General features: G+C 48.4%; 1 protein-coding gene across 1 annotated transcript in view; it reads left to right on the top strand.

Annotated features, from left to right (window-relative positions):
• Window positions 1-21,740, top strand: part of MYH10 (myosin heavy chain 10) — a 95,340-nt gene that overhangs the window by 12,233 nt on the left and 61,367 nt on the right. The window contains exons 3-4 of the mRNA XM_065693525.1: window positions 2,426-2,582; window positions 19,216-19,243. Coding sequence (XP_065549597.1) covers window positions 2,426-2,582; window positions 19,216-19,243 — 185 coding nt within the window. The remainder of the gene's footprint in view (window positions 1-2,425; window positions 2,583-19,215; window positions 19,244-21,740) is intronic.

Raw genomic sequence — 21,740 nt, forward strand, 5'->3', positions numbered from 1 at the left:
GGAGCTGGAGGAGCTTTAAGGTCCCTTCAACCCAAACCAGGCTGTGAAATAAAAGATGCCAAAGCACTGGGGGAGAAGGGAAGGGTGGTCTGCAAGGAGCTGGTTTTATCCTAGCGCTTACATTTTATTAGTGGGTGTTTTTTACTTACCAGATCAGTTTATTCATGTCTGGGGAAGGACAGTGATTGAGGGAAAACCCAACTAGTTCTGTGGCCGTGAAAGGACCAAAGCGACTGAGAAAAGCTTTAGATGAGTTTGCAGACAAACAGAGGTATTGGCCTTGGGAGGAGGTGGCTGTCATGCAACTGGTACATGCCACGGTACCGCATGGCTTGGCCATCAGGCACTGCTGCAGTAAGATGTGGACTAGCAGCCACAGAAGTAACTGGCAAGTCTCTAAAGCTGGTGGATGGAAATCAGACCAGGGCTCAGAAGTGCTGCTGGGTGGGGGTGCGGAGCCATGCTGGAGGTCTGCTGCATCACCAAATGGTTGTGCCATTACTGTGTGCTGGGACTTCGGCTGTTTGAATCCTTCTGCTCGTGTCCAGATCTCAGCTGCAGGCAGCAGTATTTGGAGGGGGATGCTTCACAGATGGGGCTGGTCTGGAGAAACACAGCAGAGGGGCTGGTCATTGATTTCTGAGCTGCAATCACACTGCAGGCTTAGTGAACGTGTGCCTTCTGGTTATCCTTAATTTGCAGACTAGAATGGAGATCAGACTTGTGGTAGTTCTTGATGCCTTCATGTCACGGGCAGTGATCATAGATACTCATGTGGGTGACCTCGGATGAGTGCAACGGGAAGATGCTGGCTAGGAATGGGGATCCACTGTTTACCAGTTAATAGGCTCCTTGGTCAGTTGAACCACACAAAGTAACTGTCCTGCCTTTCCTCCCCATCATGGTATCACTAGAGACCATGGGTGAGTTTGGTTGATAACAGCTTCAGTTCCCTGACCAATTCTTTCTGAAGTTCATCCTCAGTGGTATAAAGCTCGGTGGGTTACTCTGAGAGCACTGAGGGGGGCAAGAGGACGATGGTATGGATGTGGATGGAAGGGAGGCAGAGGAGGAAGTGCCACTGCCAACAGAGAGCCTGCTTACCTTCAGTTAATGACCGAGTTGTTCTTTGTGCTTGGGTCAGTTGCTCTGATAACATCGGTTTCCTTTCTCTTGAAAAATAAATACCTTATTGCCAGGGCGCTTGGCTGGGTGAGGCCCTGCAGCGCTTATCACCCAGCAGATCTGACCAAAGCAGAGTGATTATTTTCCTGTGAGGACATAAGATGTCCTCATGTCAGGGGATCTGGCATAAACCCAAGTTCCTTTTCCTTACCAGTGGTGCTCCTGACTCAATTCAGATATCACCTTCTATCTGTCCTTCCAGAGCCCCTTATGGGTATGGAAAGAACAGGACACCTTTTCATAGAATGGTTTGGGCTGAAGGGACCTTAAAGCTCCCCCAGCTCCAACCCCTGCCACGGGCAGGGACCCCTTCCACTGGAGCAGCTTGCTCCAAGCCCCTGTGTCCAGCCTGGCCTTAAGCACTGCCAGGGATGGGGCAGCCACAGCTTCTCTGGGCACCCTGTGCCAGCGCCTCAGCACCCTCCCAGGGAAGAGCTTCTGCCTAAGAGCTCATCTCAGTCTCCCCTCGGGCAGGTTCAAGCCATTCCCCTTGGCCTGTCCCTACAGGCCCTTGTCCAAAGCACCCCCTGTCCAAAGCCCCTCTCCAGGTTTCCTGTAGCCCCTTTAGGTGTTGGAAGATAAGTTAATGCATCAATAAGAGTCAGTAGGATGAGGAATGTAAAACATTCTGGAGTTTCTAGATATTATAGTAGACCTGGGCCCTTCAGCTGAGGATCAGCTCCAGAAGCTGACCATGGAACATGTGCAGTGGGGAGTGACGTCTCCATGAGATGACTGCTTTGGGGTTGAGAGGCTGATGAGTAGGAGAGACATGCAGATAGGAGAACACAGTAGGATAGGAATAGTGGTGGTTGGAAATAGGCTTTTTCCTTGTCCAGATTATTTACTGGAGTAATGGAGGCTTTTGGTTCCTTCCAAAATGAAAAACTGACTTGGCATTCTTTACTGAAGGAATTGAGCATCAAAAGTTGTCCCTAAATCCTGTAACTTGGCAAACAAGGGAGATTTAAATGTGTGCGGGAAAGAGACCAGATGCTTCACTTGGTATTTACTCACATTTATTGTCGTTAAATGACTTTTTATGCAGGTAATTAAAGTCTTTTAAGAGAACTAGAAAGCAGTAATTTGAATGTAGGCTGTACTTTGAGTCACTCCACAGCAAGGGCTCAATTTTGTGTTAGGGGAAATGTTACAGAACCTGGGAAAAAGTTTTCTGCTCTTTCTGGCTTTATTTCAGCACCGTTTACTGAGAGACCTCTTTGTGTGTGTTTTTCTTCAGACCTATTCCGGGCTGTTCTGTGTAGTGATAAATCCTTACAAGAACCTCCCGATCTATTCAGAGAACATCATCGAGATGTACAGAGGGAAGAAGCGCCATGAAATGCCACCCCACATTTATGCAATATCGGAGTCTGCATATAGATGCATGCTGCAAGGTAAGACCTGCTTAAATAGTACTGAATAGTTAGATGCCAACTGTCTGGGATGAACCTAAAACTCAGGAGCTTTGTTACCCAGCTACGGAGGGAGTTTGAACACAACCACAATCTTTTTTTGTTCTCAAAGTGGGGGGAAGCTTCCTGATTCAAAACCTTGAACCATCAGAATAGCGGGTGGGAAGTGCGCTGTGCCAGGTGGTGGCACGTAAAGGTGCAGTGGAGATACTTCCTCCCTAAGGAAATAAAACCCATGTCAAAAGTTGTTAGTGCACTGGCTGTGAATGACTCAGGAGTGAAAATGTGTGGTTGGAAAGGGAAAGCTAAAGTATGTGCATGACTTGTCTCTAATTCGATCAAAATGTTGGTGTTTTGGCAGCTGATGAATAATCTGAAGTGACAGTGACACAACTGGGGGTTTGGGTTCAAGAGGAGGCCAGGGAAATGCTGAACCTCAGAGGCTTGTTTAGCTGTTTCCTCTAAGCTGGCATAGGTCATGTCGGTGGTGGAACGCAGGGTGAGCTTACGGTGGGCACGTGCTTTGAGTGCTGGCTTCAAGGCTGTGCTGGCAAATCTGCAAACTCTGAATCTGGCATCGTGTAAATGTGGTGAAACAAAACATGTGGTGCTGAGGTTGTACAGCAGCTCTTCTGGCACGGTGGGTTGGGAACCCTGTTCCTGCTCTCCTGTGTTGGTTCCTATCTCGATGCCTGTTCAACTGATGGGGGAACTCCAGCATGTTGTATCCAGAGAAACATGGGTAGGGAAGGGCATTTTCTGCCCTAGACCTGGTGCAGAGGTCTACAGAAGTAGGTTAAAAGCTGTTTGACCTTCACTAAGCAAACTCTTTCTGCTACCAGGTAAACCAACCATTTAAATGTAAATATCTTTAAAAAGGCATTTCCTGGCTTTAAGTAAATTGCTGTAAGCCTTTGTTTCTTCAGTTGTGCCTTTGTCTTTAGGGCTGCTTAATTACAAACCGGAGGTTGCTGAGTGCTCTTTCACCCCAGAAAGAAACACATCACCATCACCTCTGAGCAGGGTGAGGCAGGGGCAAGCAATGGGAGGGCAGCAAATCTGGGCCACTGAGAGTCAGGCTTCTCAGTGGGCATTTGTGGCTCTGTTTTTATGTGGTTTTGGGAAAGAAAAACTAGGTCCTCCTGACCAGGACAGCAGCTTCTAACAGCTGGGATGAGAGGATCCCTAATAACAAGTGTACATGGAAAAATGGAGCAAACCTTGAGATTATTTCAAGGAGTCTATTCTTGGCGGTCTCAAGTGGTTTGTGGATAAGGGCTTCCCACTCCAAAGGCACAATAGCTTTGCAAGTTGTGCCCAGTGTCCTCTGATGCAGTCAGTCAATGTCAGGAGCTTTGTGCTGCAGGTGCTCGGTGTGTGTTCACACACCAGCCTCCCGCTGATTTCCATTTCTGGAGATCCCGCTGCATGCACAAATGTTGCTATTTTTGGATGATGAAACGAAGAACATTTTCACATGATGGTGTATGTTTGGTTACAGTTGTTTTCTTGCCACACTCCTAGATGGAGGTTTGTATTTTGTGTCAAATCTGTCTTTTCGTGATGAATTCTTTTAATTTGAAAGAATGAAGCCGTAGACTGGAGTAGGAATAGGTGATAGCAATGCAACAGGATCTGTTCATTAGGGAATCACTTCTTCAAGGTTAACTAAACCTGTGTTTCTGGTGCCCTTCACCTGTATGGAGCTACTCACTGTCTATTACAGCAAGTGACTGCAGTCAGCCAGTGCCCTCTCTGCTGATGTTCTTCCTTCAGCTGCACGGGCAAGGATGAGTGAAAACTCTAGAAGAGGCATTAGCAGGTCTGTGCTTGGCAACTACTTTACTAAGCAAACTGTTCTTGCCTCCTTGGGCTGGACTAGTGATGCTCTTCGTAGACATTGCTTCCTTTAGGAGGAAGGTGGTGTGCAGATGGTGTCTGGAGATAGACTTGCATGAAGTATGACTCCCTGCTACTTGTATTGGTGATTCTGTACAGTCACCCAGACTTTACAGAGTCTGGTGAGACAGCAGTGGGTGGTGATGAGGATGGCTGGTGGTTGGAGAGCTCTGGCACTAGCACTGCTCAGTGGTGGTCCCTCTGCTTACAAAGCCTCTAGATGGGGCCTGCTGTGGGGACAGGGACACTTTAGAGAGCAGGAATGAAGTTTTTGTATAAATAAAAGCTGCAGTTACAACTTGGGTTTTGTAGTCATTTGAGCAACAAATAATACTTAACAGTATGATTATTACAACATTCAACTTCTTTTCTGGTTATCAGTGGTCAACTGAGTGTGCCTAGAATTCGGTAGGGAGACCTAGGATCTCCCTGCCAGCTGAGGGTTTAACATAATGCAGAAAAAGTCCTTACTCTTACAGCTGTGCCCTGTGCTTTGCTGGACTCAATCTTTACCTGATGGAACAGAAAATGTTTATCAGAAACTTTTGGCTAGTAGCAATAGGTCTGTGATCAAGAACCAGCTGTATGAGAATCACAGTTGGGTTGGAAGGGAGCTTAAAGCTCCTCCAGTTCCAACCCCTGCCACGGGCAGGGACCCCTTCCACTGGAGCAGCTTGCTCCAAGCCCCTGTGTCCAACCTGGCCTTGAGCACTGCCAGGGATGGGGCAGCCACAGCTTCTCTGGGCACCCTGTGCCAGCGCCTCAGCACCCTCACAGGGAAGAGCTTCTGCCTAAGAGCTCAGCTCAGTCTCCCCTCGGGCAGGTTCAAGCCATTCCCCTTGGCCTGGCCCTACAGGCCCTTGTCCCAAGCCCCTCTCCAGGTTCCCTGCAGCCCCTTTAGGCACTGGAGCTGCTCTCAGGTCTCCCCTTCAGGAGCCTTCTCTTGTCCAGGCTGCCCCAGCCCAGCTCTCTCAGCCTGGCTCCAGAGCAGAGCTGCTCCAGCCCTCGCAGCATCTCCTTGGCCTCCTCTGGACTTTGAAAGCTCCATGTCCCTCTTGTGCTGAGGGCTCCAGAGATTAATCACAGTGTTTTGGATCAAGGTGTCAGAGGTCTCTGCTGGCATTTATTTGCAGCATAATCCTTGACCGAGATGGTTCTGCTCATGAGTTATTAGAACAAAGTTGTAAAACTGTTCTTCAGTTCATGTCCATCTTTGTGCATGCAGTTGCTGTGGGAGGTGGGGTGGTAGGAGAGTGGGATAGAGAAGGTGAGGTTTTCCAGTATCATTGCAAGTCATGCTATTGCTATTACATCATGTTTACAGGTTTCTTTTGATAGGAATGACTCTGTGTTCCCAGTATTTGACATCTAAAGTTTAATTATTAGGATTCATATGTGAAATTGAAACCACGGGAATGCAATTCCTTTGGATAGCGTGACCGTACCCTTGTAGAAATGTCTTGGCCACTAATTCAGGTCAGTGAAGTGGCTGTTTCCTGGGCCTGTGCAGTGGTACCTTGTTCAGTACGAACACAATTACTTGCCTTGGAGCTAATCACAAACTAGTGATTTTCTAGGTGTTTGCCAGGGATGTTCACAGGATTTATCAGGATACCTGGAACTGAGCTGGCACTGAGCACCCTGACGTCTTAAAACACAGGTTTCCTGTGCTGGTAGGCAGGCACAGTGAGTAAATTTACGCAGTATATTAATGCTTTCATACCTTTACTTCAGAGCATGGATGGACAGAGATCAGCTTCAAGCTTCTGCTGATCTGAAGTTGTGTGTGTTTAATATTTGTGTGCTTACACAACAAATACAGATTGTGGGTTTAAGTTGGAAGCTGAAGGTGTTTTGGTCTACAGCTACTCATTGTTTGCTGCTGCTTAAAATGGGATTAACTACACGGAAGTAGTTATTCCTTGTCTTACATGTTGCAGGAAATGCTCCATGTTGTTGCAGCAGCGATACAAGCAGAGCACTGCACTTCACAGCACGCTGCTGGGGAAAGGTTGGGTGGAAGCAGTGCTGGCTTCAGGCATCCAGCTGCTGCTTGAGGAATGTCCTGGGTAGGAGCTCCAGGAGCGGTTTGTGGTGGTTTGGCTGTGGCACACCAGGGATCGGAGGCAAGTTGTGCAAGGAAAGGCAAACCTGGACTGCTTCATCTCGGAGGTGTTGCCTTTCCTGCCGGACTCGTAAAGCCGGAGTGTGAACCCAATCAGGGTGACAGCAGCGAGGCTCCAGGGATGCTCCAGCCGTGGCAGTCAGGACATCTTGTCAGGAAAAGACTCGTTACCGGGTGCCTTGACCTCAGCAGAGGATGAGGTGCAGTTCAGGTGCACGCACTGCAGTTCCCCTGCCCTCCCTCACAGCAGTGTAGTGGCACTGTAGGGGCTGTTAGCACAGGGGGGTTAGTGGATTTCTCCTGTGCTTCCTCTTCATTTTCTCTTTGTGGTGAGGCAGGGAGGAGTACACATCACCCAGGGGCTTTTAGGCATAGTGGAATAGGTCAGCCCTAGACAAAAGCGACATGCAGAGCTGGGGAGGGTTGGAGCTGAGCAGAGGAACACTAGGCTGAGCTTTCCACTGCTGCTGGGCACTTGACATGGCCGTAAGGAACTGGTCTCCTAATCCCTGTGACAGCGGTGACCTTAATTCTGTTTGGTAATACAATTTGCAAGACTTGCTGGTGTTCTCCTGTGCTGCTAAAAGTTAGGGGCAGTAGGAGGAGAAAGGTATGAGGGCGGCTAGGGTTTTCTGTAAAGAAAGAGCTTCTGCAGGTCTGATAGCTCAGCCAGGACTGCCTTACCAGCAAGGGAGAGGTGACTTGGGTGAATGCAGCACTGATGTTCTTCGTCAGTGCTTTTCCCATACTTTGCTTTGCCTTCTCCCTCCTCCCTCCCCATTCTGCCACTGCACTCCTAGAGGAAGCATGGTATTGTTTTATTATGCCTCTTTATTCATTGACCTTTAAACCTGCTTTGGAAGAAATATTAAGGAAAACTTGTTGGCTTTTTGTTGCCAAAGACCAGCTTGTACTAATATTCCTCTTGTATAATTATGCTGAGTCTCTCCTTTTTATCCTGTTTCCCTGAAGACACCTTGATGAGCACTGAATTAGCACTGGTATTTTAGGACTGCCTTTAATCCTGTTGCAGAGGAGGTTTATCGGAAACGGCGTAATACGTGAACACTTGGTATTGAAGGAGCCAGTATTTCCTGCAGATGGAATCCTTCTCTCTCAAAAACATTGTATTGGTCTATATGTTTAGTTCATCTCGACTTAAGCCCTCCCTTTGGGGATGTGGTGTCCTCCTGAAGATCTGGAAGGAAAGAATTGTCACCAAAACGTGACAACTCCTTTCTTTAAAGGTCTCTTAAATCTCAAATGAAAGAGGAAAAATGGCTCTGAGACTTCAGAAGCCTGGGAGTGATGAGCAGTGTCCTCTGTTAGGCGTGGTGTATGGTGAACCTCTTGCATGTGCGGTTCATAGTCTTGGTATTTTCATTGCATCTTGATTTACCAGGAGATGTCCCAAAGCTTTTTAACCAGTTGCAAAGGGCAGTGTGGAAATCTGAGCAGAACCAGCTGCTTGGTACACCTGATGGGAAGGATTTGTAGACCTTATTGTTACACTGCAATTGCTGGGTGTTCACTTTCTCCACTCAGACTGGCGTGGAATGTAAATCCTTGGGTGACAGGAACGTTAACATCTGGATGGTTTGTGTACCAGTGGGATATACAGTGGCCTTAATGGCTGAGTGGAGGGAAAGAGATTCTTGAAGCAAGAAATGAAGTAGCAAGGCCCTGAAATCCATCCTGCTGAAGCAGTTTTCTGCCTCATTGTGTTTGAAGCTCAAAGATAAGTGCTTCTGCCAGCTGAACCTTTCATGCAGTACGTGAGCTCCTTCCCCTCACCTTTCTCTTCTATCTCTTGGTACCAAGTCTGTGCTGCAGTGACTGTGAAGTTTCATTATTTCAATCATCGCCCCTTACTAAACCATCTCTGACTGACACTGGGGCGATGACTTATTTGAACATGCTTGAACTTAGTTTCTAGAACTCAAGTGGACTATTGTGTCTTAACTCTTTGGTTACTGTTGGGGAAGTTCTGGTTCTTTATGGTACTTGTGACAAGAGTTCCCCACCTTTGGTTTTCTCTGTGTCAGAATGTGTTTGGAAACCTGCTCTTCATTGGTGTCCAGCCTCAAGGTTACAGCTGAATTAGGCGTGCTGATATTTAGTGAACACCCTTTGCTAAGGCTCAGTTGCTTCCAAGTGTAACTTGAAGTGGTTGACTCAAAGCTTTTTGCCTTTCTGGTATTTAAAAACGAGGTGGGAGTGACAGTTACAGCAACAGTTCTTGGGTTCTTTGGTGCCTTTTCTTCCCACTTGTGAAGGGCTGTAGCAGATTAGCCAGTTCCACGGTATTTTCTGTTGATATTCTGACCAACTGATGATGAATTTCAGTTTAAATGGTGCTCTGCTGGCCTCGCAATTGAGCTGTGGCTGTGCTAGCCTGCAGCCAGGAATTCAAGACTAAGTGCATCCCACTTACGAAATCACTCATGAGATGAATCACTTTGTGCTTGTTGCTCAGCCAGCACTTGCTTCTACTCTGAAGCTTCAGTTTAATTTAAACTCTATTTATTTTGAGGTAGTTGTGAAATGGATAATGCCTTTCTGTTTGGCTTTAGCCTTCAGATGACATACGTCAAGACATTATTGCTTGGGCAACACGAACTGGAACATGTTCTGTTCTTGCCAGCACCTTACCTTGCACCAGGGTCTGCAGGGTTTGCACAGGGCCTGGTTTCTGTCATCGTGTCTGTGAACGAGTTCAGTTACACTATAGCTGCTACTGCAGTTGCAGTAGCTCCTTTTTCCTCCCCCTTCCTCTTTACTTTGTTATAGTCTCACAAGGAAGCGACATGAAGCAATTTCTGTCACGTAGCAAGTGGAGCAGAAGTGGAGAGGTGCTGGTGGTGTTCTGCTGTCTTCAATAATCCAGGGCTTACATAGAATCACAGAAGAGTTTGTGTTCAAAGCTCATCCAGTCCGACCGCCCTGCAATGAGCAGGGACTTCTTCAACTAGATCAGGTTGCCCAGAACCATATCCAGCCTGGCCTGGAATGCCTCCAAGGATGGTGCTTCCACCACCCCATTGCCAGTTTACGTCTCAGTGTATTTCTAGCTTCCTGTCACTTCTGCATACTTAATACTTTCAGGTGTTTGGCTGCTTATGTCCTCCTGACAGACCTTCCTCGGTGGTGAGAAGCTGTGCAGCTCTGGTGTGCCGCTTTGCAAAGCTCGTGGCTTTCTCAGCACTCAGGGGCATTAAAATTCTGTTGATTCTCAGGCTTTTTGAGGGTGATGGCAGAGCCATCCAATGGCGTGGAGAAGGAAAATCCTGAAGAAGCAACAGGGAAAAACGGTGACTACCTCTCTATGTGCATCTGCTCAGGGAAGCTCTCAGCAGGGAATGTTCCTCAGAGGAAAACATCAGGGAGTCGCTCCCAAACTGAGGGGTCAGTAAATAGAAAAATGATGGTGGCAAACTGTGCAAGAACCAAATTCTTCATGTCAGTGGTGGAGTAGCTGCACGGGAGCATCTGGCACAGATGTTGGGCACCAAAGCACCGGGTGTCAGCTGCTGGGTCCCATCTCTTTGTGATTCCTCTTCAGATCTGGGCATCTGAAGATCAGTCTGCTCATGGGTGGTGTCAAACACGTTGGTAGAAACTGTTCAAAGTGTAGAATTAGCCTTTGGAGGATCATACATACACATGTAATCGTATCTAAAGACTCTGAATGGGTTTTCTAAAGCGAGCTCATGCCTTGCAGATGTGTTGGTCTGTGGGTGAATCTGTATGGATGATGTGAGGCTGATATGGCCTGCATGGCTTTCCAAAAGTAGTCTGATAACCATCCAAACCAGAGGCTCTCAAGTAACTGCAATGAGAAGGAAGGCCTTCAGACACATACAGAAGTGGTTAAAGGCTCACCAGTCTTGTCCACTGTTTTCTGCTGTGTGTGCTTTGGCAGGATTGCTATTGAAAACCCCATGGAACCTGCACTTACCATGTTCATCCTTCCTGTTCATAAATGTCTTGCCTGGAAAAGGGTAAGGGTTCTGAGGGGTTACTAGGCTTATATCAAGCATTACTGACTGGAAATAGCATAAGGAATATATGCTGCTTATGTTTAGAAAAATGGCAACTGGGAGAAGAAAATGCTTGTGTTGGGTGCATGAGCAAATGGGAGTAAAAGCTCTCTTGGCCTTAAAGAGATGAAGGTTAATGTCTTTCCTCCCAGGGAGAGGAGATCGTAGAGTCACAGACAGCTTTGTGTTTGAAGGGACCTCAAAGCTCCTCCAGCTCCAACCCCGGCCACGGGCAGGGACCCTTTCCACTGGAGCAGCTTGCTCCAAGCCCCTGTGTCCAACCTGGCCTTGAGCACTGCCAGGGATGGGGCAGCCACAGCTTCTCTGGGCACCCTGTGCCAGTGTTTCTCTGTAAGAACTATTCGGAATCAAACCAAACAGAAAACTGTTTAAAAAATGAGAAAGCATTAACTTGGGGCCTTTGAGAGAAGGATTTTGATGCTTGACCTGTCTCAGTTCACTGGAGATATTCGTTCTTCCCAAATCTTGATTGTAGACAAATGTTTATCCTGATCATTGCCAGTGTGTGGACTTGGCTGTGCTCTACCTGTCCATGCTCACCACGTGCCCAGCCTAACGCTTGGGCATGTGAAGTGGTGGAAACTCAAGAGCTTTTGTCTCCTGAAACGTCTTGTGAGACTGACAGTGGCTGTTACGTTTTCTTGGGCAGGTGCTGTACAACTTCCAGTGGTGTTCAGTGGTTGGAAGAAGTAATCAAGTCCACTGCTGAAGAGCAGAGGTATAAGGAGTCTGTACAGCAAATGTGGGACTTGACATCTCTTCAGATAAACATACTCATCAAAGGGCTTTTATGGGTCTTAGAAAATACCCATCAGGAGATGGCTTACTTGAACAGCTTATTGCTGGGTTCTGGGTTAAAATCACTGATGTGGCTGACCTGCTGGGGTAAGGGGTTGTGCTGGACTCAGTCTTTAACATACTGTTACCATCCTTGCTGTTCTTTCAGACTTGGGAGTCTGGGGGTAATGGAACAGCTTAGGAAGAGCCCACTAGAGCACAGTTCGCAGCTGGTTTTGTTCAGTGGTTTGTGCTTCCTTGTTTGTTTGGCAAGAAGAGCCCAAGTTAAATGAGTGAGCTTACATGGCACATCTTCCAGTTAAGGACCTCCTGGAGTTGTGGTTTCAGTTGACAATATGATCTTTGTTGAGACAAAGCTGTCCTACATGGGAAACAGAACAACTTGAGCAGGGGGGCAGAGCTGAAACCGCTCCTATGACAGTGCAAATAAACCTGTTCCAGGCTGTGCTTTGCCAAGTGCTGCTAATCCGAGGTTCCTTCTAAGCAGCATTCAAAAACTGAAAAGCAAGTGTAGGGACAGCCTGTGTAAGGGCTTGTTTTGCTCATTTCTACTAGGAAAACTTGAATTGGGAAGGCTGAGCATCACAGAGTCACCTCGGCTGGAAAAGCCCTTTAAGCTCATCCAGTCCAACCGTTCCCCAGCCCTGCCAAGGCCACCACTGACCCCTGGCACTGGGGCCTCGTCTCCACGGTGTGTGAGCACTTGCAGGGACGGTGACTGCAGTCCTGGCCTTTGCAGCTTGTTCCAGTGCCTGAGGAACAAGAAGCATAAGCAAGTCCCTGCAGCTCTGGTTGGGGCAGGTTAAGAAGTTGCTGCCTTGGGGATTGTCTCCCCCGCCCCACTTCAGCAAAGCTGCACTGAACCTGTGTGTGAGAGCCAGGCACTGCCTTTGGCGGTGAGTCAGTCACATCAGTTGTAGCTGCCCCTGGCCAGAGGGGTTTCTGCAGCACGGATCAGCCCTGGGCACTGTGCAGCTTTCTCTGGGCTCTCTCCAAGCTGCAGCCTGACTTGTGTCCTCTGCTTATCTCCACAGCCGCAGCGCTCGCCTGTTCCCAAAAGCTAAATAAATCTGTATTGCATAATAGATGAGGGGTGTTTGCACATCCTGTTAGGAGATCCGTACCTGTCTGAATGGGTTTGCTGGGGAAGGAGTGCATTACCTTTAAATTCTGCTCACAAATGTAGCAACACTGGGTTAATTCCAAATTGAGACTTCCTAAAGCTTCTCTGAATGACAGTTAATAAAGGTAGTGGAAGGAGGCCAGTGAAAATATAACCCATGTTTGAGCTTATGCAAGGCTCGTGAGGACTTTTAACAAGGGCAGGTAGTGACAGAGGGAATGGCTTGAACCTGCCCGAGGGGAGACTGAGATGAGCTCTTAGGCAGAAGCTCTTCCCTGTGAGGGTGCTGAGGCGCTGGCACAGGGTGCCCAGAGAAGCCGTGGCTGCCCCATCCCTGGCAGTGCTCAAGGCCAGGTTGGACACAGGGGCTTGGAGCAAGCTGCTCCAGTGGAAGGGGTCCCTGCCCATGGCAGGGGTTGGAGCTGGGTGAGCTTTAAGGTGCCTTCAACACAAACAAGGCTGGGATTCTGTGACGGAAAAGAAGCAAATTCCAGCTGTGTGGTGTGCAGTGAGAAGCTGCCCCCGGCTCCCGTCAGTGGGCAGGACACAGTCTAACAGCCATTTGTTTTCTGGTCATGCTGACTCAGCCAGGCTTGCGCCTCTAAAACAAATGTCACAGTGGTTTCTTTGGCAATGGGGGTGATTTCAAGCCGATGTTGCTCATGCCCTACTCGTGGCTGTGCAGCACTCGTGGGTCAGGATCATCCTGGGGGTACTGCTCTCTGTGGGGCATGGAGCTGCTGCAGCCCCGCAGGGGATACCTGCGCCGAGTGCTGTGGGGCCAACCATGGCTGGGGCTTGCCTGACCCCTGCTAAGCTTCCACTGGTAATTATTAACGTCCTTTGCAGCCAGGCAGCAAGTACAGCTGGACTCTGGCTCTTGTCATTTGGCTCCCATCTGTTAGAGTGAAGGATAGAGCCGCTTTACAGAAAAACCCATGTCTTTTGTTACTCCACAAACTCCACAAGTAGCAGGAACAGCTCTGCATCGATGCTTCCCCCTCACACAGGAAAGATGCTTTCTCAGCCCTTCCCTAAAGGGCTGTGATAGGATGAGGGGTGAGGGGTTTAAACTAAAAGAGGGAGATTCAGGCTGGATGTGAAGCAGAAATTCTTTGCACTGAGGGTACTAAAACCCTGGCACGGGTTGCCCAGAGAGGTGGCGGATCCCCCATCCCTGGAGATGTTCAAGGCCAGGATAGATGTGGTTCTGGGCAACCTGGTCTAGTTGAAGATGTCCCTGCTCATTGCAGGGGGTTGGACTAAATAAGCTTTGAAGGTCCCTTCCAACCCAGACTGTTCCATGAGTTTCAAAAGACCTGGAGGTATCTTGGAGTAATGAGACAAAGTACACAAGAGAGGGAGGAGGGGAGTCCTGGTCTGTCTGCAGTGGTCTGTGGCAGTTCAGCCTGACCGGCTTTCTGAGGCTGCTTTCCAGGTAGAGGAAATGGAGTAGCCACCGTCTGTGTCTTGTATCATGCTTTATGGGGAATTCCAGATAAACAGAGAGCTGGGAATTGGAAGTTGATTTAAACCAGCGCTGCTGTTGGCGTTGGGCTGAAGGGAGAGTCCAGACGTAATTCTGCATGGACTGGTGTCTGAGCAGCGCTGGGGGCTTGCAGCAGGTTGTGGGAACAGTGTCTGAGCACTGATGCAGCAAAACCACTGGATCCCCCTGGGGAGTGGAGTGCACCTCCATTTGATCTTGCTTCTAGTGTGAATTAGTGTCACACATGGTAGGACAAAGAGAGTTTCTGCAAGGTTGTTGCCTGCCAGTTTCTAGACAAGAAGACTTGGACGTAAAAACTGACCAAAGATGAATAGGCTGATGATAAAGCAAGGAGAAAAAGACAAATGCAGCATCAAGGTACACTGAGGGGTGGTGTTCCCCTAAAGAGTCCTTGAGCATTTCTGACCTCCAGAGGCTCATTCCAAAAGCATAGCGCAATGATCCTTCTCATCTTTCTTGAAGATACCTGTGATGTCTCCATCCTTCTAGTCACCTGAGACCTCCCAAAGAGATGAACCTGACAGTGATATTGTCCAGCTCCTGTAGCATTAGTGAATGTAGTGCAGAGAATCCCAGACTGGTTTGGGTTGGAAGGGACCTTAAAGCTCCTCCAGTTCCAACCCCTGCCACGGGCAGGGACCCCTTCCACTGGAGCAGCTTGCTCCAAGCCCCTGTGTCCAACCTGGCCTTGAGCACTGCCAGGGATGGGGCAGCCACAGCTTCTCTGGGCACCCTGTGCCAGCGCCTCAGCACCCTCCCAGGGAAGAGCTTCTGCCTAAGAGCTCATCTCAGTCTCCCCTCTGGCAGGTTCAAGCCATTGCCCTTGGCCTGTCCCTACAGGCCCTTGTCCAAAGCCTCTCTCCAGGTTCCCTGCAGCCCCTTTAGGCACTGGAGCTGCTCTCAGGTCTCCCCTTCAGGAGCCTTCTCTTGTCCAGGCTGCCCCAGCCCAGCTCTCTCAGCCTGGCTCCAGAGCAGAGCTGCTTCAGCCCTCGCAGCAACTCCATGGCCTCCTCTGGCCTTGCTCCAGCAGCTCCACATCCCTCTTGTGCTGCTGCCCCAGAGCCGGGTCAGGACTGCAGGTGAAGCATCAGATTCTTTGGGCATGGTCAGGTTCCTTAAACAGTCAGTCCTCGTTCGATTAACTGCAGGTATTGTAATTCGGAATGTCAGACATGCTGTTTCAGAAGTTCACTGGAATGTTTAATGGGTTCCTGTTGGCAAAATACTGACCATGCTTCTTTGGGCTGCCCTTGTCTGTTGGTGAAGTTGCAGAATGTGCATTGAGGATGGAATGACTAAGCTGTGCACAGGAGAGATTGTTGCACAACTGGAGGTAGAGGTGAAGTGTAGGGTAAACAGCGCTATTGCAGCAATCCCTTGGTCCGTGTGTGTCAGGATGCACTTGTTCTTCAGTGAGGTGGGTGCTCAGCAAACAAACTTGTGCCTGTCACTCTCACCCTCACGCTGGTTAGAGGTGTTTGTTGCACGTCACTTCATGGTGTTAAGTGTTTGGTGATAGTTTATGGGGTAACCAGGCAACATTTTAGAGACAAACACAAAATCTAAAGGCATGCTTGGTCTCTGTAACCAGATCCCTTCCTGTGCTTATCAGGCCAGTAGGACTGAGCCTGGGGTTGAGGAATGGCAGATTGTCAGACAACCCGCAAGCTCTGCAATGCTGTGTAGCCTTTATGCCCCAGTGCTGTGAGTGCTGTCACAGCAGCAGAACCTGTGCTGATGGGCACGTCTCTTTGCTCCAGGCATTGACCCATTTTCACTAAACTTGTCAGGAATTCAATTTGCAATGTCCTTGAATAGATGGATATTTGAGCTTGTTCACCTGCAGCAGAGGGCAAATACACAGCAGATCTTCCAAGCCTGGCATCCACAACAAACAAGGCTGTTTGGGGAACCAAACTGTTCTTGGTTTATGCTCCATGGCACCTGGGTGTTTAATGCTGTCTAAAAATACACAAGAGCCCTCCAATCCCACTACGTGGCTGCCTCTTTTTGGAAAGACAATTCCTCCCATTTGAGAAATAGCAAAGAAGTTGCTGCTGAATAGGTGCTTCGTGCTCTGTAGAGAGAACAGAAAAGCTGTGTCAAATGGAATGATCCACAAGAGCCTTGTGCTTGGCTTTTGGGCAGGACAACCCTTGATGTACCTGCAAACATGAACCACTTTCCATCACTACCTGAGGCTGGATGTGCAGCAGCCCATGGCTTGCTCTTCAGGTGGAGTTGGGGAAGCAGGGCAAGACTTGCACATTAACCTTTTTATCTCAGCACGCTTACTTCATGTTGTTACTTAAATGAAGGCTGGGTATGAAATGGAAGATGCTTAAGGGGTGGTGGGGTTGTGAGAGAGGCAATGTTTGTATGGAAGCTACTGTGTTTGCCAAGAGTCGTAGGTGCTGTTGAAGCAATGGGAGATGGGTTAAACCTCACAGAAGGTAATACAGCTGTGGAGTTGTTTTCATAGATTTGTGTGTTTGGTTCAGGCTCAAGAAATGGCTTTCCAGTTGGGATAGCTTCAGTTGGCTTCTTTCATTCATTCCGAGTCAAACTGTGAGGGACAAAGGCAGATCTGGGCATTTGCTGTGCTTAAATTATCAGTATTGTGAAAGGGCAAGTAGAGCAGAGACAGTTGTGGAGGGTGGGCAGCCCTGTACTTGTCAGCTCTGTTCTGTGCTTGCTGTGCCACTGTCTTTGAGTTTTAGTCGGAAACTTGAAGACAGATTCTTCCTCTTCTGTTTGATTATCCTGTATCAATCTATGAATGACTCCAGTGTGACTACAGCAGAACCAAGTCAGGCTTTGAGAAGAGCTGCCTTGTTAAATACAGTAACTCTTTTGTAGGCAGACTCTATAGCTTTGAGCTAGGACTTTACAGAACATTCTGCCTGAACCAATTACCCAGCAGCGTATTGAATGTACATCTGGAACCTGCCCTGGAGTTAACAGGGGTTTGTTAGGCTTAGTCTGTTAGGAGGGGAAAAAAGCTTCTGTAGTTTGGTAATGGAAGGCATGTGGGATAATGTTTTGTGTTCTGACAGTCAGAACTGCATGTGTTTTATTATATACACGTAGGAAAGGAAACATCGGGGTCTGTTGGTCCTGGATTTTCAAGCCAGAAGACATGGCAGCTCTCCTGCAGCCAAGCAGCAGGGTGGTTTGTGGAGATGCCCGTTGCTGTCCCCTGAGTACATCCCTCAGAGCAGGTTTAAGGGAGCGTTGGGAAAACCAGCTTTCAGAGCTGCCATCTTTCTTGTCCTTCCTGCATTCTGGTCATTCTCCTTGGCTTCTCTTCAAAGCCTTTGGGAAGCTCAGTGCTGTACATGTGAGCTTCCCTGATGTGGCTGCTGCTGCTGCATAGCGAGATGACCTTGGCTCTGCAGCAGGAGGTGTTCAGCACTGGTGGGTCTGGCCTTGGGGTGCAAGAGTCTGCTATGGGGTGTAAGCAGAAGGAGAGGAGTGAAAGAAAAGCTTTGATGTCTGATACTCAACCATAAACAGGACATTTAGGTTAGATATAAGGAAAGAACTCTTCCGTGTGAGGGTGTTGAGGCGCTGGCACAGGGTGCCCAGAGAAGCCGTGGCTGCCCCGTCACTGGCAGTGCTCAAGGCCAGGTTGGACACAGGGCCTTGGAGCAAGCTGCTCCAGTGGAAGGGGTCCCTGTCCATGGCAGAGGGTTGGATGTGGATGAGCTTTAAGGTCCCTTCCAACCCAACTATGGTTCTATGATACGGACGATGGGTTTGTTTCACACCTATGAATCAGGTGGGGAAACTATCTGTTAATCCTGCTTGGACGGAACTTGTGTCCTAGAAGGAATACTGATCCTCACATCACCCATTGCTCCCTTTCCATGCTCAGTCAGTGTTGTGATCAAGCAGAAGGGTGGCAGAGAGTCCAACATGTAGTCCTGAGCTTCACACCTGAGCAACATAAAGCTTGGTTTCATTTATTATAATGTAATCCCTTACAAATTACCCACTGGAATGGAAAACCTGTTTGAAGTTCTGAGCTTCAGGAGGTTGTGTGTGTTTGAAGCCAGTGGCCAACAGTTGAAGTGCGAAAGCAAGATCTGCTTGATGCACACTTCTGAACAAGCTGTTGACCTCATTGGAAGCCCTGGCTGAAACAGGGGGTGGAGATCTCATTTACCTGCACCCTTTGACTTTCTGCAGGTGTCTTTGAATGGTTTATTACAGAGATTTTAATAGTGTGGATTTTAATAGAGTGTATGATGTTGAAATATTCTGTAAGACCCTGTCATTATGGAGCACCTCTGGCAGGGTACAACTGACCTGCAGGCATTCCTTCCAAAGGTCACGAGCGTGGCAGTGGGTGGCACAGAAGTGCTGAGTCTGCCTCTGCTCAGTGTTTCCCTGGGTGTCCTTTGACAAGGCTTCAATGATTCAGCTAAGTTATGGAAGCACTGCAGGCTTGCAGCTTCATTTAAAAAAGAAAACAGAAACCTGTAAAGCCCTTGTTTGGGGATGTCAGTGCTGCTGCCAGGTGTCTGCTCGTTGCTGTTGTGTGCTCGAAACTCTGTTCTTACTTAATACTTAGAGATTTAAATGCTTTGATAAACCTGGGGAAGGTTCATACACAATGAAAACCATTGGGGCAGCTTTATCTGAAAATCCCAGCCTGGTTTGGGTTGAAGGGGCCTTAAAGCTCATCCAGTTCCAACACCTTCCACTGGAGCAGCTTGCTCCAAGCCCCTGTGTCCAACCTGGCCTTGAGCACTGCCAGGGATGGGGCAGCCACAGCTTCTCTGGGCACCCTGTGCCAGCGCCTCAGCACCCTCACAGGGAATAGTATAAAAAATTTATTGTGGATGACTATTAAATTCAACCCAGATTTTGGCTTTATTATCTGAAATGGTGAAACTTTCAGGAATGTCTCAGCTGTTGTTTGGGGGGGGTGTGCATGTGTGCGCTGGGACTCTAAGGGATATTATTAATATTGTTTGAGAGAATCCTTACAATTGTTAAGCTAAGTTTTAAAAGATTCCTTAAAGGAAAGTGTTTTGCAAATTCAGGAGAGTGCAAGCAATCAACCTGTAACCACGTTTGTTCTTGTTTTTCAGATCGTGAGGACCAATCCATTCTCTGCACGTAAGTGAACACTTTTCCTATGGGCATTTCTGGGAATCTGAGTTGTGGAAGGGGTCTTGGATACAGCCCTGGGAGTCCACCCTTGGCCTTTAACCTTGACCAGCAGTGCCCGGTGGTTAAAGATGTGGCACAAAGTGATATTTAATGTGGGGATGTATTATTTTAATACAGTCATTCACCTTATTGGAAGTTTTATGGGCATGTTCTGTAAGAAATGCGGTTGAGATGTCAGATCTGAATCGGAAACAGAAAGCTCTAAGAAGGGAACATCTGCCTGAAATGCTGGGCTGTGACTGCTCAGTGTGTAGCACCCCAAGGAGATGTGGATCAGAAGCTGGTCTGGAAACCCCATTGAGCAGCAGCTTAGCGCTGGATCTGCTTCACGTGGAGAGCTCTGAAGCAGCTGACACCAGTATTCTGCTGTGTGCACCTGCAGTGGTGCGACCCAGGACCAAACTTCTGGCTTCAGCTTAACTTTCCCTGTGCAGTGGTGGGTACTCAGAGCATGACTGCTTCCAGCCATACAACGCTGCTGAGCTGATCTGTCTTTGGGCTGCTGTTACATGGGATCCAGTTTCCTGGCCTGTGCAGGCTGTGTCTCTGCAGCCTCTCCTGCTGCACTAGGGGTTGGCAGCCAGCATCAGCTCATTCAGGGAATGAAGCTGGCAGAGACCTGACCCTGCCACAGAATGATGCTTTTCAGCAGTTCCATTCTCTGGGCTCAGAGGAGTAAGCGCTAGCCTGGAGCAGGAGGGATGACCATGCAGGAGGGCAACTGCCCCTGTTGGCACAAGTCTGCGCTTAGGATCGTTCATCTGTGCTGTGAAACCACACTTGGGCCTGTTCTGAAGCTGCTTGCTGCAGTGGTGGGTATAACCTGACATCTAACGGGGATAGAGGGAGGTTGACACCTCTCTGACTCCACCTGGGTTATGTGGCTGAGGAGCATGCTGTGTGGCCGGCAGTGTGTGCCGGCTGCGCTGAGGACATTGCTGGTGAGGATAACAAATATAGCTCATGGTCAGAGTCACTGCTGAAAGAGACCCGGGCTCAGTTTTCTTCTTGACTTGAAGGGATTCAAATCTTCATCTCCTGCTTCCAACAAAATTGCCTTAACTCCAGACTCTACACAAGGCTGAAGATGGGTCCTTCCAAGCCACACTTTTTTGAGCTATGGGTACTATGAATGCAAGATTCATGGGGCCTGAGGACAGAAGCAAATACAGTTCTATAGCTAAGATAAAAGTTAATCCAGTTAACACAGGCTTGTCTACATCTGTGGTTCCTGCTCTTGGTAGGACTGGTGTTTTCATGTGATGACTACTTCATGTGCAATGTACAAAACAGCCCTCAGAGTAGGGATGGGATCCCAGGGTGAAAAGAAATGCTTTGTTCTTGTGTGTTTGTGGGTATTTTGACATTATGTGCTTGCCCCAGGGGAATTTTTCTGAAGTAGCTTCATGTTTGGTGCCTGTACATGAACCATGCCCTCCTTTACATGGTCAGCAGAGACCACAGAGGTTGGAGTGGCAGCAGTGCAGGATTTAGGGAACGTCTGATCTGTTCATTTGCAAATGGGAATGCCTTTAAGTTCTCCTGCCTTCAGTTTTATTGTTACCTCACCTGTCAGGTCACCGGGAGCTTTGATCCTTCTGTACTGAATAGACAACTGAACCCTATTTTATATCTGGTACCACACACTTCAGCACAAAGTATCTGCATGTGGGGGTAGGTTCTACACCCTGGCTGGGCAGCCGAGGAGCTGCTCATTGCACAGCCTTTACAGAGAAGATTGCTTCCACACAGCAAGAGGTGAGGAGTGGACATGTGTCCTTACAGCCAGACCTCAGAATGGGACTACATCCACTGCTGAGGACTGGGGCTGCTGGGGACTCTCTGAGTGCAGGCTCAGATGATGAGCCTGGGCACATCTCTTCTGCCGGACACGTAAGTGTCTGGTGACAGATCTCCACTCCATGCAAGGTTTCAGCAGCAGTGGATGATGCAGCTCTGAAGGATTTCAACTCTGGCCTGGAATCTTATCACAAAACTGAGTACTGAAATTATCAGTACGGTGACCCTGGGCAGGTTTTGTTACCCTGGAATTCAGTGTCTTTGTTGCACCCATGGGAATGGCTACATGTGACAGAAGAGTGACAGAACCTTTATAAAGCTGAGTGTGAGCAGCAGATTCCTGGGTCTGTTGGCTGCTTTGCTGTTTTGACTGGGGTTTCCTGCTGAAGTACTTACACAGAATCAAGGTTAAAAGGATCAATGCCACTGGACACTGTTCACAAGGAAATACAAGTTTCCTCAGTAATGTGGGCAGATCTGGAGCCTCACAATTATCAGGGGTGAGACATCAAATCTCCAGACTGGATGTACAGGACCAAAGAACATCCAGTCTCGGTCTTTGCTTTTGGGAATATGAAAACACATGATGATGGATGCTGGGATCCGTGGTGTTTTTGTTACCATGAGGCTGAACACTGAAGTT

Source organism: Lathamus discolor, chromosome 13 (assembly GCF_037157495.1).
Source record: "Lathamus discolor isolate bLatDis1 chromosome 13, bLatDis1.hap1, whole genome shotgun sequence".
NCBI lineage: Eukaryota > Metazoa > Chordata > Aves > Psittaciformes > Psittacidae > Lathamus > Lathamus discolor.